The sequence below is a fragment of the Cryptotermes secundus genome, unplaced genomic scaffold, assembly GCF_002891405.2.
Source record: "Cryptotermes secundus unplaced genomic scaffold, Csec_1.0 scaffold925, whole genome shotgun sequence".
Lineage (NCBI taxonomy): Eukaryota > Metazoa > Arthropoda > Insecta > Blattodea > Kalotermitidae > Cryptotermes > Cryptotermes secundus.
The window spans coordinates 778109-794980 of NW_019733333.1; the positions used below are offsets into that span (position 1 = coordinate 778109).

General features: G+C 41.7%; 1 protein-coding gene across 1 annotated transcript in view; it reads left to right on the forward strand.

Moving 5' to 3' along the window:
- The window catches only part of LOC111868086 (E3 ubiquitin-protein ligase MYCBP2), a gene marked incomplete at its 3' end in the record, with an annotated part of 282453 nt that overhangs the window by 250269 nt on the left and 15312 nt on the right, over positions 1-16872 (forward strand). Inside the window, 4 exon segments of the mRNA XM_033752918.1 lie at positions 1127-1365; positions 6011-7804; positions 13076-13247; positions 14226-14449. Of these exon segments, the coding sequence (XP_033608809.1) occupies positions 1127-1365; positions 6011-7804; positions 13076-13247; positions 14226-14449 (2429 nt within the window).

The following is a 16872-nucleotide window of genomic DNA, read 5'->3' on the forward strand; positions in this document are numbered from 1 at the left end:
ACAGTATATTATAATACATTATAATATGATATGTTATGATGTGTTTTTATTTCACAGACTTCTATAACTTTAACTATCCACTGAATAAAACATACATGTCAAAAAATATATCATAATTTAGCATTGTTGGTTATACATGGTTTTCAGCTTACATGGGAACCTTTGGAATGAATTGTGGGGTTCTTAATGTGTAGTTTTGTCATTACTCCGATGACAACCCACTTCTTCAGAACAGCCATGGTTGCTGTGCTTGGCCAGTTAGGTAGCACGGTGCGCGCCGGTAGGGAGAGAGGTTAGTTACGGTGAATGGACTGGCCGCAATGCGGCCGTGGCTGGAGGTTGCTTGGTTGCCATACGGCAGCGTGAGTTGGAGGTTGCTTGATCGCAGCGCGGCGGCTGCTGGTGAAAGGCTAGTCATTGAGCGCGGTCATAGGAGTTATGAGGCAGTGGCTACGCCAGATGCCCAGTGGGTCGGACAGTAACACGACCACCGGCGAGTCCAGGCGCGGTGCCCCAGTGAGTCGGGTGTGAGAGCGCCGGAGAGCCGAGGCAGTCGTGTCTGGCGCAGCCTGCCAATGCTTCCGAAGACCGAGCGCTGGCGACGAAGCCTGCTGGCTGGTGTTGCTTGATCATAGACTGAAGTCAACTGATAATTCACCATTGGAGCTGCCCATTTTTATACACTGCTCGGTGGGCGGAGCGAAACTCGAAATTGAGGAGGAAGAATTGATTGGTTAGCGCGCGTAATGACGCAGATGCGGGCTAGCAGTGAGCGCAGTATAAATGCGAACGTTTGAAGCAATCTGATTGGTTAGCGTGCGTGATGGTGAAAAGTGATGTGAAGAGCGAGCGTGGGATGTGGGATGTTCCCGCAGAATTAACCATGGAAGTTGAGGGCTTACTGTACTATTGATATTTTACTGGCTCTTTATTTGAAATGCTGGAATTTTGTTGTGAAGTTTGAATTATTCTGTTTAACATAGTGTGATTTGTATATTGGGTCTTGTGTTCTTGTATAGTGTGTTTTGTATATTTAATATACCTTTCACTGTGCAAATATGAGTATATAAACAGCAGTTTTGTTAACTGTGTATGTATTATTAAAAATTTAACATCTGTTGGACAGTATCAGGTACCATGGTAGACTCGCAGCACAGTGCTGCATCTCACCGTCGTGGTTCTACACAAAGTGATACAAGTGCTTTAGTAAGCAGCCTCACTCGTGACTTGTCCCAGTCTCCCAGTGGATGTACAACAACAGCCAACACTCGGGACCTGTCACCAAGTCCCAGCAGCAGCTCTCTACACATGCACTCAGAGGGCAGTCCAAATAGCACACCTGGCACACCTAGGAAGAATGAACAAGTGTGTTAAATTGACTGTGGATTCTTTGAAATAGTTAATTTTTACAGTCCATCATTTCTATGGATATCATGCTGTATTGTATTAATGTGTTTTGGTATTTAGTAACCATTTCAGTCATAGTTTTCTTATCAGATGATATCTGGCCTGTTAGTAAACCTTTACATTATTTAATATTTTCCTAGACAATTTTTTGTGCTGTAACTGCAGCCAAAGAAATCTGCTATGTTCTTGGCCTTCACACAGATCTCTGGCATTTGGCTTTGGTTACAGTTTAATTTTGGGCAGTCTTTTTTCTTTTGCTTAATATGACTGAACCACTAATGTACATGGTGCAATCCAAAAGTTCCCGAAATATATTAATAAAAACTATTACATCTTACCTAGATCTTATTCTGCGCCATCACCTTCAAAGTAGTCCCCTTGGGAGTGCATACACCGATCCCAGCATTTCTGCCACTTTTCAAATGCATCCTGGAAGTCTTTCTTTGTTAGGGCGTTTAGTACCGTCTGCGTTTCTGCTTGAATTTCCTCAACTGTATCAAATCTTCGCCCCTTCAACTTGATTTTCATCTTGGGGAAGAGAAAGAAGTCGCATGGAGCTAAGTCTGGCGAGTACGGTGGGTGGGGAACAACTGCCATCTTGTTTTTAGCCAAAAATTCCTGCACAATGTAAGCCGTATGCGGTCGTGCGTTGTCATGGTGGAGTACCCAGTCGTTCGTGCGCCACTTCTCTGGATGTTTTCTCCTCATGTTCTCCCTCAAACGCCTTAGAATATCGTGATAGAACTCTTTATTGACTGTCTGACCAGGAGGGACGAACTCCTTATGAACAATCCCGTCAATATAAAAAAAACAGATCAACATGGACTTAATGTTGCTCTTGACTTGTCGAGCTTTTTTTGGCCAAGGTGAAGAAGGGCTCTTCCATTGCGACGATTGCTGCTTGCTTTCAGGGTCGTAGCCATAAACCCAACTTTCGTCACCAGTGACAACCTTTGAAAGAAAGTTTGGATCCTCTTGAAGCTGTTGTAGAAGTTCCCTGCAGAGTTCCAAGCAATGCTGCTTCTGTTCATTTTGTAGCAGTCGTGGCACAAACTTCGCCGCCATCCTCCTCATGTTCAGTTCCTCTGACAAAATTCGTTGACATGTACCATAACTTAGTCCCAAGGTGTTACAGAGGTCTTGGATGGTCAGTCTACGATTTTACAGAATCAGATACATAACTTTCGCCACATTTTCTGGTGTTTTGCCCTTTGACGGCCATCCCGAACGATCGTCATCATCAGTCAATGTTCGGCCATTTTTAAAACACTTATACCAGTTGTAAGTTTGTGTCTGGCCTAAACTGTTTTCAACAAAAGCTTGCTTCAACATTTGGTGCGTTTCTGCAGCGGTTTTCCCAAGTTTTAAACAAAAATTTATACAGACACACTTCTCTCTCAGGTCAGCCATTGCAAAACCGCAAATTCACAGAAACATAACAATGGAAATACGTTCACCAACAATAAACCCAACCACTCAACTCGACGCCACTTGCCACACTGATTCAAGAAGGATGTGTGAGGAGACACCTAGCGGCATTTCGATGTACTCATAACCATTCGCACGCAAAATTCAAATTTCGGAAACTTTTGGATTGTCCCACGTATATTTATTTTCAAATCATCGTGTAGTTTATCTGTTTGTATTCTGTTGATATTTCCAAATTATCAAGACTCTTTGTTCAGTTTTCCCAGTTAATGTTCTTAAGAACTTAATTTTGTTTGTTTGAATTTTACATGATTCATTTTTTTATAAGATCCCTTGTCTCTGCTTTATATGTTTCAACAAATTATACAGTGAGTTTTTTGTATATGCAAGAGTTGGGCATTCCTGCAGTAAAACGTCCAGGCCCCAAACCTTCTCAAGATCCTGCAGCCTGAGCATATTACAAATTAAAACCTACCTAGATTATGCTGGATGCTATGAGTGATATATGTTCTTTTCCATCGATTCCTGGAACCTCTATAAAAGTTTGAATACATGCATTTAAATTCTTCTTGGGAAAGAGAATTTTCCTTTGGATATTTTCCTTCATTCATCAATGGTATGAGGGTTTGATCGGTAAACATGTTGTTTTATAGTCGCCATAAAGAAGAGTGACATACGAAGATTGAAGTTGGGAGAATGTGCTGTCCACAGACCACTGTTAATAAGTCTATCCTAAAACGCTTCTTTTAAAGTGTCCATGGATGCTGTATGAGCAGGAGTGAGAAAGAATGCATGCCAGCATTCATTATGTTTTAGCTGCTCAGAAATTGTTGAGGGTCTACTCAGCATACATGAGGAAACTCCATCCACTCCTGCTCTCTGTACTTATACTGCATCATACAGCAAGGATTACATGGCAACAGTTCATGCACTGTTGTTGTCTTGAATGGTTGGGTTTCATGAGCTTTATGGCAGCTCATGTTGATCATTTGGAAGCCCTAGTCTCCTATGCAAGGGATTTGAGGGAAATATTCAAGTCTGGCACAGAGTTCATTAGATTACTCTTTAGTGAGGACTTGAAGTTCATCTTTGGCGTTTATTCAGTAATGACCATGCCTCTCCCTTAATTTAATCCCCATTCTATGAATTTGTTTTCCATATGGAACTGTAACATTCTGCAATGTTCTGGAATGGTCTCATTTTCTTTTTTGCAGAACCACTTTTCACATAGGTATTCTGCATGAACACTTGTTTTTCAAATGTATATCTAACACATGAAATTTTAATGCAGAAAAAAAAATTGGGTAAACTATTGCTTGTAAGACATGTCAGATACGGGAATGGGAGTTGAGGCAGCATGAGGCTCAGAAGATGTGTTTGAGCCGATCTATAATGCATAAGCTTGCTTAATGGTTATTTCTAAAAATCTCACTGTATATTACATAAGCATTATAATGTCATGAGTTATTAATCCAATTATGCATGACAGCTGTTATGTGACATGAACATTGGGTATAAAGTATTTGATTGTCTTATGTTTTACCTGTAACATATAATATTTACATGGATGGGAAAATGTTATCCTGCATGCTGGTTAAAGATTAAGCAGACATGGCTTGTAAGCTAGGGCAGGTGGCAGAAGAAAACCCTTCAGGACCCTATTGGTACTTGAGGACAAAGCTGTTCTAGACAGAGTGTATTGAGGTCACATCATTTATTTCACCAGCCATTCAGCATTTTCTATGGTGCACATAGTTTTCTCTTCAGCACTCCCACTCTGCATTATTTTTGTTATATGTATATGTTTTTTCAGCTTCATATATGCTATCAAATATATAACATTTTTGTGTGTTAGTTTCTTATGGCCCTTTGTGACAATTAGTAACAAATGTATTTTTTATGATGAGGAGTTGTTAGCCCCATGCCAGACTCCCAAGAAGGAGGACCACCCCTTTTCAGCTGTCCATGACTGCTTATTCAATGTATTCACAGCTACCTTCCATATCTGGAGGCTGTCTCCTCTGTCTGCAACCTGAGGATGTGCCATGCCATGGTGACAAGGGAAAGAGGAACATAGACTGAGGGTGTTTGAGAACAGGGTGCTGAGGAGAATATTTGGTTGGAAGAGGGATGAAATGACAGGAGGTTGGAGAAAACTATGTAATGAGTAGCTTCATAACTTGTGCTCTTCATCGTCTCATCATCCTTGACTTGATCATTCTAATTATATAATTAGAATGATCAAGTCAAGGATGATGAGATGGGCAGGCAATGTAGTATGAATGGTGTAGAAGGGGAATGCATATAGGATATTGGTGGGAAAGCAGGAAGGAAAGAGATCACCAGGAAGACCAAGACATGTGGGTAGACAATATTAAAGTGGATCTTAGAGAGATAGGATGGGGTTGGTATGGGCTGGATTGATCTGGCTGAGGATAGGGAACAGTGGAGGTCTCTTGTGAACGTGTTAATGAACCTTTGGATTCCATAAAATTTTGTGAAGTTCATGAAAAGCTGTGTGACCGATGGCTTCACAAGAAGGGCTCAGCTCCATTTTTTTTAATTCGCTTAGTGGGGTGTGGAGTCCAACTTGTTCCACTCGGCACAGTGGCCACTGATTGGCCTATTATACCTGCCCCGGGTGATTATGATGATGGAGAATTTGGTGGAATGAATATTGGCAGGGGAAACCGAAGTACTCAGAGAAAACCCACCCCAGCACCACTTTGTCCACTACAAATCCCACTTGACCAGACCCAGGATCGAACCCGGGCTGCCGCAGTGGAAAGCCAGCGACTAACCGCTTGAGCTATGGCGCGGTCTAGCTCCATGAAATTAGTTTCATATGCCTTTTTACAGCAACATAACATTCATAAACCATTTGATAGAACAAAGTCTATCTTATTCAAAATCTGAGGTCTTCATATTTTTTAAGATTTATACTGTGGTTTCATGGGTTACAGCACCATTTATCTTGTAAGTGGGTGCTCTGAAGATGAAGGCAGTATATTCCTTTGAAATATTCATACCCACTTGCCAGACTACATGGTGTTGAAACCCAAAAGACCAAAATACAAGTCTGTGTTATGTCACTAACAATGTTGCCCTAACTATATTATTGGTATTTGTGGTTCTAAATGTATATTTTGTCTGCACAAGAAATTTATTTCTACAGGAACCACTGGGATACAGTCCCAGGGCAGTGACTCAGACTGGCACCCAAACAAGTCCTGAAAGTGTTGCTGCCAGTATGAAAGGCCATTTCAGCATCGGGGCTAGTGGAAACAAGGAAGAACGTCTGTCTCCAAAGCTGGGACGCAAAGATCGGGGTGGAACAGGCAGTAAGGGTCGCAGCAGCAAACGAGCCATGTCGCCTGCACCCATGCCACAACCCAGCTCCAGCCGTGATCGTACCCTCACTCTCATCAAGGAACCAGTGAAGGAAGCTGTAAGCCCATCTATTGCTGAGAGTTTGAGAGCCATATTTGCAGCATTTCTATGGCATGAAGGAGTTGTACATGATGCCATGGCATGTGCATCTTTCCTCAAGTTCCATCCCAGTTTGCCAAAACAAGGGGCTCTTGTTGTAACTCGCCAGCCTCTAGGAGGTGTTGGGAGTGGAGGAGCAGGAGATAAGAGGAGGTCTGAACTTACAAAAGAACAACGAGCACGCCAGAGGCACTCAGTTGAAGTGAGTACAGCAGGAAATTACCTCCATATTCAGCCATCAACCCTAGAAACCCTTACAAGATCAGCAGCAAATGCTAATGCAAACCGAAATAGAGCCAAGAAGCAGCATGCCGAGGCTGTGATTAAGGAAGAAAGTGGTGGTAGCAGCAGTGGTGGTGGTGATGGTGGTAGCACTGCTACAGTAACAGGAGATGTATCTGGCAAACTGTCTTCCCTTCCTGAAGCTTCTTTCCATACAGTGGCTGTACTGCCTCCAGCCCTTAAATCCCTGGTGTACTTATGGGAGGAGCTGACAACTAACTGCCTGCAAGCCATCATGCAGCAAGCTGTTCTGCCCAGTCCTACAATGCCAGCCAGACCTCCCAAAAAGCTGCTTAATGTGGATAAGATGGTTGGTGCCTTGGGCAGTAAGGGTTTGCAGGATGGCAAGGAGCAGCGGGGAGCTATCGAGAGGGAAATTAGCGGGAAGAAAGCGGGTCGCAAGAAGAAAGAATGGAAACCCATGGGACGGGCCAACCTACTAGGGGAAGTGGCTGGTGGTCTAGTAGGTGCTGCAGCAATGTTGGGAGCAGGAGTGGGGGGGATAGAAAGAGAAACAGTGTGTGAGTTGTGTGGGAACATGTACCCACACCCTGTCACGTATCACATGCGACAGGCTCATCCTGGTTGCGGAGGTCATGCAGGAGGAAAGGGCTACAATAGTGGGGGAAACTTTTGTGTTGGTTGGGCCGGGAACTGTGGGGATGGAGGTGTTGGAGGAAGTTCCTGGTATCTTGTGTGTGACACATGCCGAGAAAAATACCTTCGGTCCAAGAAGCAGAGTGGTGTGTCTGGTAAGGATAAGACTGGCGTCAGCAAGAAGGGCATGCTACCAAAAAAGAAGGCAGCTGGTCCTGCATCATCTTCAGCATCCAGGCTGCTCTCTCCTACTGCCAGTACATCTCCACTGGAGACACACATAATCATGAGAAATAACGCCATGTTTCTGCTTGATCTAGCCAGTGCTGGAGGTTCAGTCTTTCCTCCTCACCAACAGAGGCGGATCTCCATCAACAACATGCCATCAGTTTCAGAAAACTACAGTCCACCAGATCCTCCAGGACCCTTTTCGCCAGTAGGCCCATTTCAGTGTCTGCAGGCACTTGGTGTCCCCTTACAGCAGGTGCATGAAGACCAGCAGTTCATTGAGGAGACATTCAGGAGGCAGACAATGCAGCAGAGTCTGATGGAAGCAGCTTGCAATGGGAATGTTCATCTTGGTGGTCCATTGGGATCAAGGGTAGGTGTCCAGACTTGTATTTCATTCTTTAGTTTTGAGAGGCTTATGATCAGTGAGTCACATTAGAAAATGAGTTACTGTTCATGTACCTCGTCATATTTTTGCTTCAATTTACAACAGGTAGCACAAGTTCAGTGACAGTTTCATGGCAGGTATACAATAAAATCCTTTTCAGAATGTTTCACATAAAGCAACTGTCTCTGTAATGTGATAGTCATCTAACAAGTAAAGAGGCCGGTATGTAGTTAGGCAATGCTGTCCACTGCATTCATTCATTCATCAGTGATCTGTCAAGATGACAGGTCCACAATCTCTTCCGAAACAGTTCCTCCACTTGATGCGATCTAGAGCTTTCTCCTTCAAATGAAAATATCCTCTTCTGTCTCCAAGGTCATCCAGCATCTTCTTACATCTTCTTCTGGTCACTTCTCTCCGCCCCTCTATCTTTCCTTCAATAACTTCTTTTAGAAGGCAGTTACCACGTAAGATATGACAAATCCAATTAGCCTTCCATTTTCTTATGTCATGTAGGATATTCCTCTGCTCACTGACTCTAAATAACACTTCTTCATTTTTCACATAATCGGTGCAACTGATCTTCTCCATCCTTCTCCAACACCACATTTCGAAGCTTTCCACCACTGCATTAATAAAATTATATTTTTTTTTCTGTCTTGTTGGAAATGCACTTGTCTCAGTGCTTTACTGTCTTTTTGATACTGTTAGCAAAGAATAATTTGTCAGAACTCCTGAGTTATTTGAGGATCCAGTATTGTGAATGTCAGATTGTGTCCAGCTCTAAAGTTGGATATTCAACTTATCAGGAAATTTTCTGCCTGTATGGAATCTGAAGGTTCATCACTGTGTATGCAAAACACTGCATTGTATACTGTATAACATAGATTAATTAGCGATCACCACTTATTTATACTTGCCTACCTTCTGGTGCATGTAGACTGTTCTTTTAATTTGTGTGCCCTACCTGCTCTCACTGTTCATTGGCAGTTCTGCCCAGCAGTGTCTATCTCCCTGGAAGTACTCTCCTCAGATTTGTAGACATTTCTTACAATATTTATTGAATATCTATTAAAGACCTTTACATATTTTATTCTGAAGAGTGGTGACTATGGTGACATGAAGTGCAGTGTCCAAGGAATGTGTGTGACCTTTCAGCTCCCTGTTCAGCTTTAGGGAGAAGTGGAAATTACATGATGTGAGATCATGACAGTAGGGAATGTGGGATAACATTTCAGAACCATCTTTCACTGTAGTGTGTTGAACAGTTTTAGAAGCGTGCAGCATTACATTTTCATGGAGAAGGAAACACGTGTTCTTATATAATGCTGGCCTTTTTTTTATGGATATTGTAACACATTTTTAAACAGATGATTTCAGAATAGGTTTCATCATTTCAACAGTCTTCATTCATTATTTCTTCTGCTTAAGTAATCTGATTAGGGATGGTTAAGCTACTTGGCTATGCTGATCATATGTAATGTCCTTGAAAGCAGCAGCAGCATTTGAACTTCTCTTTGACATAGTACTTACTGATTAATATAATGTTACTTATTGTGCTTAAGTTTCCAGAATTAGTTTATGAAAGAACAAGGTAATCACTTACAAGGAATTCACAAAACACAATCTATGAAAAAAAGTGTAGTGCTCAATGAAATGGCCATAATGTCCTTAATCTGTATAAACATGCCCCTAGTTATTCAGTGAATTGACCTCTAGTGAAACTCTGATGACAGATGAGTGATTGGCAAGTAACATCTTCAGTTCACAAATTAAATGAACAGCCCTATTTTCAAACCAGCAGATGATCTCATCAGATAAAATTAAGACCTGTCACAACATTACATTTCATTTTCTTGCTTATATTGCTTTAAATTTGTGATAGCAATATTTGGTTGAAATTGTGTAGTTATTTTTCTTACAAGCGTAAATTGAAACACTGAATTTTTTAGCATTTAATGTATGCTTTATATATTCACTACTGAACTTTAAAGTATTCTATTTACATATTTTATTCTGTTGTATCATAGCAGTTCATAGTGTCCCTGGCATGCTGTGTCTCCTTTGTTGTGTTAATTGTACCATGCATTACAACTTGTGTATATGCTAGTGTTTCAGTATGCAGCATTATCTAAACCTGCACTCAGTCAAAAGTCTGTGCATCTGAAGCATCAACAGTGTTAATCAAGTTACGTTATAATAAAGAGTGCAATGAACTGAAAGAATAAAATTAATGCCACGAGGATGCACAGGAGTACAAAGACACAGCAGTTTAACTGAATCTGTAATAGGGGATCTTCCTTGAGTAGCTGATAGATGCCTCGTCAGTCTGTTCCAGGGCCACACCATAGTTCAAGCGGTTAGTCACTGGCTTCCCACCGCAGCAGTCTGGGTTCGATTCCAGGTCTGGTCAAGTGGGATTTGTGGTGCACAAAGTGGTGCTGGGGCAGGTTTTGTCCGAATACTTCTGTTTCCCCTGCCAATCTTCATTCCACCAGTTGCTCCACAATCACCCTCACCTATCATCTGAGGCTGGTACAATAGGCCAGAAACGGCCGCAGTACAAGGGAATTAGTCCCAACCTACTAGCAGTAAAAATAATAAAAAAATAGTCTGTTCTAGTTTATTTTCTTCTCATTATTCTTTATTTATTTTTTTAAAGGACCACAGCTGTTCATTACTATGTTCTTAAAGGCTTGGCATTGGAATTCATCATGAATCAGTTGAATTCAGTCCATACTTTCATTCTTTGTTTTTGAAGACTGCCTGTGTTCTGTAGGTAACCATAGTGGCCTCTTTTCTCTAAGATTTCCAGCCATAATTTATCTGTATTTTTTGTTGCATCCATGCATGCTACATAACCTGCCAAACTCATCTGCCTTGATTTAATCACTCTAATTATACTTGATAAAAAATACAAAGTATAGAACTCCTTGTAGGATTTGAGGTTCTCACAGCCATGGTTATGAACAGGAACCTAATTGCTGTCTTCCATTTCCCCCCTGTTTCATATAGAATCTGAAATTCTGGCAAGCTGATTGCTGTGCTTGCCACCTGCTTTCATGCTGGTTTTTGCTCGTCCTGTTGTTCTACCCTGAAGGTGGAAGCACAACATCAGTTGACTTTCAATGGAATACGCAGCATTATATCCCAGGAGATAGAACTCTTTATAGAATTCCTCACCGTGCAGTTTTCTCTGTCCTTCTTTAACTTTCCATTTCTTAAGTTCAAATATTCTCTCCAGTTCTTCGTTCGTAGACACTTTCAATTTCCATTCTTTCCATAGAGTGAGAGATTAAGTTTTACATCCATGTACAAATAATAAAATGAAGATAAATTTATAATTTCATTTTTCTTAAGCTTTTGATTTTTGGTTATGCGATGTAAAAGTAAAAGATTCTGAACAGAACGGTAGCAAGCATTTCTGAAATATTATGTGCTCTGTCATGTCTTCTCATGGCTCTCATAACTTTTATAAATATTTTGTAAAATAATATTGTTTCATTTTATTGACATTTATTGTGTTCTTAATACTAAAAGCAAATGATCAGATGTCAGTTCTGAATATGCTGGGGATTTAGTTTCCAAAACAATATTTCTTTCAAGAGTGAAGTGGGCAATGTTGGCACAGCATAAATTGTTGCCAGGTTGCAGCAATGCATGTTGTATTACTAAGTTCAAATAGGTGTAATCTCACAATATTTCAACTTTGTAGCTCTGTCTCCAAGTGCATGACAAACTACCAATCATCTGCCATCTCATATGATGGTTTACAATCTATTTTGCTAAGTTTCAGTTTAGTATTATTAATTCATGTATGCTTGTATCTCTGAAGCAGCATCTTTCTGCAAGATTTTCCTGTCATTAGCACAAGGTGGTTCAAATATGACCGGGACTGATTTGTGTGTAAACAAGCCGCACTGCACAGCAGCTGTGCGACCATGAGAGAGTGGAGCCACAACCTCCACCCTCCCTCCTGTTAGGGTTAGAACCTGTTCAGTCCTGTCTGGGAGCTGCTAGAGTGATGAGTGAACAGACGGTACTGTGGAGCATGGAACAACGCATTGTGATGAAATTCCTCTTTGGAGAAAATGTCCCGTCCGCTGAAATTCACCACAGACTCCAACAACAGTATGGGGAAGAGTGACTCACGGACCCATGTGTTTGAGTGGTGTAAGTGCTTCAGAGAGGGCAGAGAGCGCGTGGAGAATGAACCGCATGATCGTCGGCCGCAAACATCCCTCACCGAGCCAAACATTGATCATGCAGACATGCTTATTCATGAGAATAGGAGCATCACTATCAAGGAACTTTGAGCAATGCTGTCCATCAGTGTTGGTAGTGTAGAAGACATCATGAAATACCACCTGCACTATCGCAAGGTGAATGTATGGTGGGTACCACGCACTTTGAAGGACGTGAACAAAATGGTGTGCGTGCAAGCTGCCAATCGTCTCCTACAGCAGTTTGAAGATGAAGGTGATGCATTTTTGAAGTCTATAGTGACCACCGATGAAACGTGGGTGCACTACTCCATTCCCGAGTCCCAGCAGTCATCACGCGAGTGGCAGCATACCAGTTCTCCCAAACCCAAGAGAGCGTGGAGGAGCTGTTCAGCAGGAAAAGTGATGGCAACATTCTTCTGGGACTGGTAGGAGGTTATCTATGTCGACGTTCTGACAGATGCCAGAACAGTCAATGCAGCTTATTACCCAGACCTCCTGGCAAGAGACGTGAAGGAAAAGATCCAATCCAAGATGAAGAGAGGTGGAAAGCGGGTAGCCTTCCTTCAAGACAATGCACGCCCCCATATGGCCAAACAACAATGGAAACCCTCTGGAAATTGAAATGGAACCTTCTGACACATCCACTATACAGTCCCGATTTGGCTCCAAGTGATTTCTACCTGTTTGGAAGGCTCAAATCAGACTTGCAAGTCATGCAGTTTGTGGACAATGATGCCGTCATCCAGACTGTTCGGGAGTGGATACACCACCAACCACAAGCCTTTTCTGAAAAGGGCATCAGGTTGCTTCAAGAACGTTGGAAAAAATGTGTTGACTCTGGAGGGGAATACATTGAAGACTGATATGTGCAAGTAAGTGTTTGGCAATTATGGTTTAAAAAAAATCAGTCCAGGTCATATTTAAACCACCTTGTACTTAAACAATTTTAGTTTTCACCAATAAAATGTAATGAATCAAACAATGTAAATAATTTGTGTAATGAGTTTTGACACTCTTGTTATCTGTTCAGCCAATGTCAGAGGGCCCTCTGAGTGATAATGAGAGTGAAGGAAGCAGAGGACGCACATTTCATCGTTCCATCTCAATGGGCACTAATGGTGCTCCATGGAGCAGAAGAGAGGGTGATGGACGTGTCATCATGATGCGAAAACGGAACAACAGCAGTGGTGAAATGGCCAGTGGTAAGCCACTTTCTGCTTTCTGTGAAGGTATTGTTTCATGTTATTGTGAAGCCACAACTTAGTCCGGGAGTACTGGGATTTTTGGACTTAATCAATTGTTCCGTATTCTAAAGAACACGTCCATAATGTGTATGTATTGACCATCTTCTAGTGCACACAATCTCATATGTCACCTCACTACATGTTTCGGCATCACTGTTCCGTCCTCAGGTGTGTTATTTACGTTAAAATCATTTTATAAACGACACATGATGACGAGCAGTGCAGTAGTTTAATGTAAATAACACACCTGAGGATGGCACAGTGCTGCCGAAACATGTAGTGAAGTGACAGGTGAGATTGTGTGCACTAGAAGACGGTCAATACATACATATCATGGACAAGAATCAGTGCAACAGGACGCTAAAATACAACATTCTAAAGAACACAACATGTCACAAACTGGACCTGTTTCCAGCCTCAGATGGGGGATGGAGACATGTACTCTGTTGGGCTCATTAGAAAGAGCTGACTTCAGTTACTGGACCCAGTGAACCCTGAGTCCAGTGATTAAATAAATTATTAAATGAACATGAAGACCATATTCATTACAAATTTACAAAGAGAACATTTGGAAAATAGGGTCTGTTTGGATAATTTTTGTTATTTAGTTATTTCAAGAATACTTCCTTCACAGTTTTAAAATTTGCTTAGTGGGGGGTGGAGTCCAACTGGGTCCACTCAGCACGGTGGCTACTGAGTGGCCTATTGTAGCCTGCCTCGTGTGATGGAGAATTTGGTGGAATGAAGATTGGCAAGGGAGACCGAAGTACTTGGATAAAACCCACATCAGCGCCACTTTGTCCAACACAAATCCCACTTGACCAGACTTGGGATCGAACCCAGGCCACCGCTGTGGGAAGCCAGTGACTAACAACTTGAGCTATGGCGCGGCCATTCACAGTTTTGAATTTATGGTGGTTCTGTGTCATGTTGCAGATGGAGGCTCTTCACTTCTCTGTTATCCATCAGCTGCTCTTCAGAAATTAGTTCCTTGTATGGATCAGTCTGCTATTGTGTCAGAACAATTTAAAGGCTGCATGTTGGACATTCTGAATCGCCCAGTCATGAGTTTCCTGTTGCAGCAGCATAACTTAGAAGCTTTACAGCTGGCCATGAGACAAGCATTGCGGAAGGCTGCATGTCGAGTTTATGCACTCCAGGTAAAAATATTTGAGAACTCTTACATGACAATGAGTGAACAGTGTTTGGTTTTCGTTTACTGTTGCTATTTTGTGTGTTCATAATATATATATATACATACATACATGAAGTATTATAATTAATGTATATACGTAGTCAGTCAAAAAGTTCCCGGAATTCCCATGCAGACAGAGAACGAGCGGTAAAATAGCGGACACACTGTTGTGTTGGGGAGCTCAGCATGTCTGCCCGCAGGCGCAACAGGTTTGGACAGGTTTCAGTGTGCAGTGTCATTACTGTTCCATTTGAATTAGAAGTGAGTGTTGGTCAATCGGCGCAATGTCACATTTCGAACAGCATTCGAACATCAAGTTCATGTGCAAATTGGGAAAATCTGCTTCAGAGATGCAATTGGCCCTGCAGCAAGTTCACAGTGATACTGCACTAAAAAAATCAGCAGTTTATGACTGGATTTCTCGGTTTAAGAATGGGCTGGAGACATTAGAGGATGACCAGTGCAGCAGGAAACCTTTGACATCCAGAACTGAAGAAATGATTGGAAAAGTGCGACAACTGATTTGATGTGATCGAAGAATGACCATCGCGGAGTTGGAGCAGGAAGTTGGTAACTCTCACGGATCCATTCATGCCATTTTGTCCAATGATTTGAAGATGAGATGCGTCAGTGCAAAGTTTATTCCAAGGCAGCTGACCACAATCAGATGGAATGTCGCATGATGGTCGCTGGCGATCTATTTGACAAAAGTATGCAGGACCCGACGTTTCTCAAAAGAATTGCCACTGGTGATGAGTCATTGGTGTTCGCCTACAACCCGGAGATGAAGATGCAGTCATCGGAGTGGCACACAGCGTCATCTCCATGGCCAAAAAATTATGCCCTGTCAGATCCAAAGACAAAGTGATGCTCATTGCATTCTTTGACATCAACAGTTTGGTGCACTGTGAATTCGTACCGACTGGACAGCCTATTACTGGCCATTTCTGTGTGCAAGTTTTTGCAGAGGTTGCACAATGCTGTTCGTAGGAAGCAGCGCGACAAATGGCAGGGACAGTGGTTTTTGCATCACGATAACACACCAAGCCACACATCGCTTGTTGTGCAGCAATTCCTCACCAAGAAAAACGTTCCTGTCATCACTCAATCACCATACTCTTCGTATCTCGCTCCGAGTGACTTTTGGCTGTTCCTTACTCTGAAAATGGGCCTCAAGGGGACATGTTTCGCAACAATGGAGGACATCAAATCGAATGCGACAGCTGAGCTCTGGAAGATTCCAAAAGAAGCCTTCACCACTGCTTCCAACAGTGGCAGGATCGATGGAGCAAGTGTGTGTGCGCGCGCAAGAGTCCTACTTTGAAGGTGATAAGGTAAGCGTTGCCATATGTCCTACCATTAGAGTGCTATAACACCATTCCGGGAACTTTTTGACTGCCCCTTGTATCATGAAATGCAAGTTCATGAAGAGTTGGAAGATGTGCATATAGATCCCTGTTTAATAAAAGCATTCTATGTGCTCTGATATAAAAAGAAAAACTTTATATAACAAAACTACTGAACTCATACACCATGTGTCAAATCATGTGCAAATTGTGTACAATTTAATTAATCCATGGGTTATGCATTATGACAGCAACATCATTAATACGTACAAGCTTTCACATCATCTCTTAATTTCAAGTATTTGAAGGAATGGAATAACATTTTCAGTTGTGATATATTTCCAGTGGGATTACCTTGATAGTTGCTGTAAAGATAGTCAGAGTAGTAGTTCTTAGCACAGAAATATCAAGATATCCAGGTTTTAAAATGTAATTATATATCTCAACAGTCATCACAATATTTTGTAAATATAATCCTGGAACATCTGAGCAAAGTATATTTTGTGTTTCATATTTAATTTACTATTTTGTTCCTGTTTGTAAGATTAGTACATGTGTGTACGCTTCTTATATCTGGACATTTCAGAAACAGATATTTGTTTCTGGCAGGGATATGTATGACATATTTAAAAATGTCATTAGTAGCTAAGACTATATAGCATTGAATGGTAGGATGGTTAATGAATCATAAATTTGAAAGAATGTGAAAGGAAATCATCATAGCCTATATCAAGGTATTGTCGTGGTACTTTCTGGGGGGATATAGGAAAACTAAAAAATTTCAGGCATGTTAGTTGATGTTCTGGGTAAGATTTGAATTAGAATCCTTCCAAATTCCAGTCAGAAACATTATTGTCTCAGCTAACTTGCTTGTTTTCTGGCAGAGAGAGATCATCATCATCAGTAATCTGTCAGACGACAGGTCCACAGTCTCTTCCAAAACAATTCCTCCACTTAATGCGATCTAGAGCTTTCTCCTTCAAATGACAGTATCCTCTTCTGTCCCCAAGGTCATCCAGCATCTTCTTACGTCTTCTTCCTC